At 30.9% G+C, this 6,410-nt stretch overlaps 3 protein-coding genes across 4 annotated transcripts in view; 2 read left to right on the forward strand and 1 right to left on the reverse strand.

Moving 5' to 3' along the window:
- The first annotated feature begins 123 nt into the window (after window positions 1-123).
- Window positions 124-3,325, forward strand: LOC105457442 (mannose-6-phosphate isomerase). The gene is made up of 6 exons (XM_011702102.1): window positions 124-383; window positions 978-1,308; window positions 1,371-1,698; window positions 2,242-2,409; window positions 2,490-2,686; window positions 2,770-3,325. The coding sequence occupies exons 2-6, from the start codon at window positions 991-993 to the stop codon at window positions 2,995-2,997; spliced, it is 1,239 nt and encodes a 412-aa protein (XP_011700404.1). The 5' UTR covers window positions 124-383; window positions 978-990; the 3' UTR covers window positions 2,998-3,325.
- LOC105457441 (general transcription factor IIF subunit 2) lies at window positions 3,181-6,108 on the reverse strand. Of its 2 annotated transcripts, XM_011702101.1 has the most exons (7): window positions 5,864-6,108; window positions 5,571-5,790; window positions 4,134-4,285; window positions 3,982-4,071; window positions 3,783-3,907; window positions 3,570-3,713; window positions 3,181-3,468 (listed from the first exon to the last, which is right to left on the reverse strand). In XM_011702101.1, exons 2-7 carry the CDS (start codon window positions 5,717-5,719, stop codon window positions 3,310-3,312), a joined length of 819 nt encoding a protein of 272 aa, XP_011700403.1. In that variant the 5' UTR covers window positions 5,720-5,790; window positions 5,864-6,108; the 3' UTR covers window positions 3,181-3,309. The 2 variants fall into 2 exon arrangements, with proteins under 2 accessions (XP_011700403.1, XP_011700402.1); XM_011702100.1 differs by having other exon boundaries at window positions 5,571-6,108.
- Window positions 6,089-6,410, forward strand: part of LOC105457443 (RNA exonuclease 1-like) — an 11,417-nt gene continuing 11,095 nt past the window's right edge. The window contains exon 1 of the mRNA XM_011702103.1: window positions 6,089-6,272. Within this exon, the coding sequence (XP_011700405.1) occupies window positions 6,089-6,272 (184 nt within the window). The remainder of the gene's footprint in view (window positions 6,273-6,410) is intronic.

The following is a 6,410-nucleotide window of genomic DNA, read 5'->3' on the forward strand; positions in this document are numbered from 1 at the left end:
GATCTGTCTTAAATATTAATAATTGATAATAATTATTTTTATAATTGATTCTTAATATTTAAGACTGTCTTAAACACAGTCTTAAAATGTCGTAAACTAATTATAACAGAGCTGTATTAGTATACAGCGCTATTAAATATATTTTCTGTTATATACATATGTGGTGTCGGGGATGATAAGATACGTGATGTGACATGATGGTGGTAGATATTTATGATGGTAGATATTTCTACCATGATAAGATAAAGTAATGTTCTAAAGTGACCTTTAGAACAAGTTATTTTAGGTCAAGTAACATAAATATGACGATATCGTAAGCCATTTACTTGAGACAACGGTAATTTACGGTAGTTTGTCCGCTCCTTTTACATCGCATTATAAATGTAAGTGTATGTGTGTTACAATAAAAGTACAAAATTTAGTAATTATATATTTATCAATAAATGTAATTTTACTTTTAAATCAATTAAGTGAGTAGAGTAATCTGACTCTTCAAAATTCTAAAGTTTCTTTGTATTTATATTTACCTAATGACTGCGAAAGTTATTAAAAGAAATAATAACAATATAGGTTAGGAATTACGTTTTAAAAACGTATAAATTTTCGAAATCATGATTTCATGCTTGAAATTTATATGTACAGTCATGAACAGATCGGTTGCGATTTTTTATTTATAGGTTTCAAAACGCACTAATATTTTATTAAATGCGAACTACGATTGATGTTATACTGTCTCTAGACTAAAGATAGTATATCATAATTCGCATTTGCAAAATATTAGATACCTATAAAATATATATTAAAAACCTATAAAATAAAGTGTTGCAACTGATCTGTCCACGACTGTACAAGCAAGGGGAGGATACTATTAATGATTTTGTATAAGAATAATCAAAGTAAAAGTGTGATAAAGTCTCCTACTTTTATAATTTGTAATTTTATACAAGTATTTGAAACTTTTATGATTTTTGTTGTAGATATATCTTCAAGATGGAACTCAAGTGTACAGTTCAGACGTATGCTTGGGGAAAATGTGGTGAAAAAAGTATCATAGCAAAGTTAAAACAATCAACCGACGCTGATTTCGTAATAGATAAGGAGAAAACTTATGCAGAATTATGGATGGGTACTCATGAGAATGGTCCATCATACCTCAAGGATAAAGATATGCCCTTGCAGACATACATTCAGGAAAATCCGGATGTGTTAGGCAGTGATGTAGTGCAAACGTTTGGCACCAATTTGCCTTTTCTCTTTAAAGTCTTGTCTATAAATAAAGCTTTGTCCATTCAAGTGCATCCAAATAAGGTAACACTTTTTTCGACATTAGGTAAAAGTAACGTATTAAAAATAGATTTGTGGGTGCTCAGGAAAAAGCAGAAGAACTGCATCAATTATATCCGGATGTCTATAAAGATTCGAATCACAAACCAGAAATGGCAATAGCTGTGAGTTCTTTTGAAGCGCTGTGCGGATTCCGTCCAGTTGAAGAGATAAAAGAATATCTGGAATATATACCAGAGTTATGCGCTGTCGTAGGGAAAGAAAATGCTGAAAACTTATCTAGTGCAAACTTATCTAAAGCTAATTCTACGCCCAGCCATCATCTGCAACAGTGTTTTTACAGTCTTATGGATTGTGATCCTGGAAAAGTGGCAAAGCAATTACAAAAATTGATAGTTAGACTACAAAAGACAGGTAATTTCCACATAGAGTACAACAAAATGACGTTACGTAAAAACGATTTTTCAATTATTTTTTTTTGAAGAACAAACTTAATACCATACTCTAGTAGCATTTTCTGCTATTTTCTGCAGAGCAAAATCTGCGTGCAATTAATTGCAGCAGAATTCAACAATCTGCTGCAAGATTTATGAACTGTACATGCAAATAAACTATTTGCAGATATTTGCTACAGAAATCTATTTTGAAGCAGATTCTTTCCTTAACTACAGTCTGTAAATAGTCTGTTGGCAGTCTGTCAACAGACTAATATAAGATTCTTTCAGCAGAAATAATGTGCAGATTCTGGTCAAAGAATGCTACAATTCTTGCAGCAGATTCTTGACATATTGTGCCAAGAGGACGTTATATGATCTGCTTCCTCAGATTTACAGCAGTTTTGCAACAAATTGCTACTAGAGTAATTTATTAAATACTGCATGAATACTACGCATGCATGCATATTTTTTCTCAGAAGAATTCTTTGCATGAAAGTATATAATCGTATTTCACTTTCAGACAGTCATCATAAGCAATGGGCACATGCCGACCTATTAAACCGCTTGCATAGTGATTACCCTGGAGATGTAGGCTGTTTTACAATATATCTGTTTAATTATGTGAGCTTGATGCCAGGTCAAGCCATGTACATTGGACCAAACGTACCTCATGCGTATATCTCTGGCGGTAAATTATTTTTAAATTTGAAATATAATATGCATTCAAATAATATAATGATTTGATTGAGCTTTTAATTTAATTTTCAGATTGCGTAGAGTGCATGGCATGTTCGGATAACGTGATAAGAGCTGGACTTACACCAAAACCGAAAGATGTGAAAACTTTAATCGAAGTATTGTCGTTTGAACAATCTTCTGTCGAAATGATAAATCCATCCTGGGAGGATAATCACACTCAAGTTTTTCGTCCGCCAGTTTCAGAATTTGCAGTTGCTAGAATCTGTGTATGTTTCCATTTAATCTTAATAATTGCAAATGATCGCGTTTTACTGTATCGTTATGTATATTTATGTTAAACATTTCGTAGGTACCAAATAACAGCCTTGAACTATCACACGATATCAGTCAGGCTTACACTTTACGACCAAGAAATTCGGCTAGCATCCTCTTAATAATACATGGTGGAATAAAAACAAAAACTTCCAACAAGATTTTTTCCGAAGGCAATGTTTTGTTTATTCCAGCCAATAATGAAGTGGACATAGATATATTAAGTAATCCTACACTGATGTTTCAAGCATTTTCAAATGTTTGAGAATGTAGAATTAAATCGACAAACACTAACGCATATGAAACGTAAAATAGCTAATCTTTTAAAGCAATTGTTATACGTTAAATTTCTGGTATGCATAATAATGCCGAATTTTCCAATCGCTAGTATATGCGACTTTGTCAGGAATATGTGAAAAGCATTATCTTGAAAAGCACAATTATGAAATTTATATTCATTTATATTTATTTGTTTGAAAATTTGTTTATATTTATTTGTTTTTTTCGTAACTATAAGGAACGTTATATTCAATCGAGATTTTATTTAAAAAAGTATATCTATAAATATATATAAAAGTCAATCATCTTCCGAATCATTGCCTTTCTTTGAGGTGCTCTCTGCAGGTTTTTCCTCTTCTTTATAATGTCGATACTCCGGTTTCAATTCCCACATGTTTCTGTGGGGATTTTTTAAGTTATAGTTACAGACTTCATTGAGGATTTCCTTTAAATATACCTAAAAAATTTGCATTATATAAATATATATTGAATAAAGTTGTAATTTTTAACATATAAACTACATATTCTAAATTATTGAATACATAAAAAAATATTTACAATAGGTTGCCTTGTGATTTTTACAAGGTCCCTTATATTATAATATTGATGTTTCTCAAATGCCGCAAAAAGCATATCTAACACAGCATCTTTATCATCCCTCATCTTCTTTCCTTCCGCTTTTTTCTTTTCAGCATACTCGATCTATAAAACGTTACTGTGTGTTAAAGATTGGTTTAACGTTAAAAAGAAATTAATAAAAATAATGCCTACATTGTGCTTATGATCGGATACAGGCTTGAAATTTTGTACAACTCTATCTAACTGCTGGACTTGTCTTTGTGGCACAGACGCTCTCTTGATACTTTCCAGTTTTAACTTCATATAGCAATTATCAGCTAGAAAAAATTTTTATAACAAAACTCGTTTCTAAGAAATTAGGTACATCTGTTTGCGTAATCACTTGACGTACCATATGGTCTGCATTCCAATTTCTGTACAATTCTTCCTTCCATAAAGAGTTTCTCTGTTTCGGGAACAATTGCATCTGAGCTTGTGGAAGCTGCAAAATTTAGGTATTGTCAAAAAAATGTATTAAACTTGGAAATCTTAAATTAAACTTACGGGCAACGTGAGAAAACACTCCCAACATTTGTCTAGTAACTGTTGTAACATCTAGCCTGTGTTGTTTCGGTATTTCTCCCTCTCCAGATTCTTTCAAGGCTAAGACAGCTTCTGATAATTTGAGAGATACTTCGGCTTTCTGCCCAGGATTTCTACAGAAGGTAAATACAGAAATTAAATCAATATATGAACATAAAAATATCAGTTTCTATAAATAAAAAATTACAGCACATACTACAAAAGTATGAACAATAGAGAGGATATAAATATATTAATATTTTACATAGCTGTTTTTATCATACAATAATACATAATTTATTAATAATTAATGTAAGAAATTTGATTTACACATTTAAATAGAAAAATGCCTTTATTATTAAAAATCAGGATTAGATCTGATTTGAATCTTGAAAAGCATAATATTTCTAATATTTCTATATTCATTTTTTAATTATTTAAACTGCACGCTGATTTATGTTAGATTTGCAACGCATTCATAACTGAAGCTGGAATAGTAAGATCACAATTAAATTGATCTTCAATTTAATAATTCAACGCTATTAAGCATTAATTATGCTTAATACTAAGCGTTATCGTAAAGCATTGAGAAGAATTTTAATTTAATTTGTAATGTTATTTCCTCATTAAATTTGCAAATACTACAAAAGAAGACTTTATGTAAGAATCAATGCAAACAAAAATATTAGTGTGAAATTCGATCGTGAAATATTCAAATAACTAAAATGAGATATGTCAAATACGGTCAAAATGGATCTTTGTGCTTAATAACTAATATTTTGTCTAAAATCTCACAATTTCTTATTCAAACAAATTGTGCGTCGAACATTTGCGGTTTTGGAATATAGCTACAGGCTGAATCTGGAATGTGCAATATCACAAACTAAATTGACAAGCAATTTTGATAATATTAATACTAATGAGCATCGTTTAAATTCTGTAATATAACTTTATGGAAGTAATATTTTCGCAATAAGTTATGTCGGATTTATGTATACAGGATGATGTATATAGGCCCTCAATTGTGTATCTCAGAATAAGGTGAAAATTACAAAAGTGAGCAAATTTATTAGAATATTTTTAATTTTATTGGCCAATATCTAGTGAATTTGCTCATTTTTGTAATTTTCACCTCGTTTCAAGATCGACTCCCAGAAATTATGTTACAGGATTTAAAAGATGCTCATTAACATCGAACAGTATTAAAATTGCTTGTCAGACGTAATAATAGAACAATATCTGTGAAGTATTTTTTTTTTATATTTTCGGTAATGTTTCGAACGTGACAAATAAATACAGCCTTAAAACAAATTTTACAACAGCTAGAAGTGAAAAAATCACGTTCGTGATCTTATTAAAGACGAGATACTCCCGTTTTGAATAAAATACTTTCGCTTCTAAACAAATAGGCAGACTCACTTGGTGATCTTCAATTTGCCAACTTCTATATTGCCAGGCGCCTTTTCCCATTTATTAGCTATGTATTTAGGCACTTTGACGAGCCACACACCACGGCCGGCATTGCTCAAATCTAATTCTCTCTCCGTGTGCGTGACACTCGCGGACATTTTATTGCTATTGTTTCTTCAATGCTTGACAAAAATATTTACTTTCCCTTTTTTTTTTCAATAATGCAGTACTATTGAAGGCAAGTATATTGTATAAGTATTATACTTGTTATTGTATGTAGTATATATTATATGTCTGTGTACTTGCAATACTCCTCTGCAAAACGTTCACATGGGCAAATATTAACTTGAGATAAAATTGATTTCAAAATCGATCTAAAATCTAAAGTTATTTGAAACTGATCGATATAATAATTTGAAACTATCTGAAATTGACAAACTGATCGGAATTGATCTGAAAGAGACTGATCTGAAACAAAATCCAAGACCATTCGTGATCCGAGACGAGAGTGAGACTTCACTGAGACCATGGTAGAAAGACAAGGGTATGCTCTTGCGCTGCTTGCGCATGATAAAGCCAGACAACCAATGAAAATTGCAGCTTGCTACGTCATTACTACGTGGCAAATTCAAACACTTAAAGATAAAATAAATGATTATAGTAGCGTCGATACATTAAGGAATAAGCGAAATGATTTCACGAGAATGATAAGTAATAAATATTATTGTGTCACATTAGTTTATATATTCCACACATGTAATTTTTGTAAAACGAACAAATGTATTATGTAAGCGAATGAAATTAAGTTAAATAAACTGGAATTAAAGAAATAATGAAATTACAGCACCT

This window comes from Wasmannia auropunctata, unplaced genomic scaffold (genome assembly GCF_000956235.1).
Source record: "Wasmannia auropunctata unplaced genomic scaffold, wasmannia.A_1.0 LD335215.1, whole genome shotgun sequence".
Classification (NCBI taxonomy): domain Eukaryota; kingdom Metazoa; phylum Arthropoda; class Insecta; order Hymenoptera; family Formicidae; genus Wasmannia; species Wasmannia auropunctata.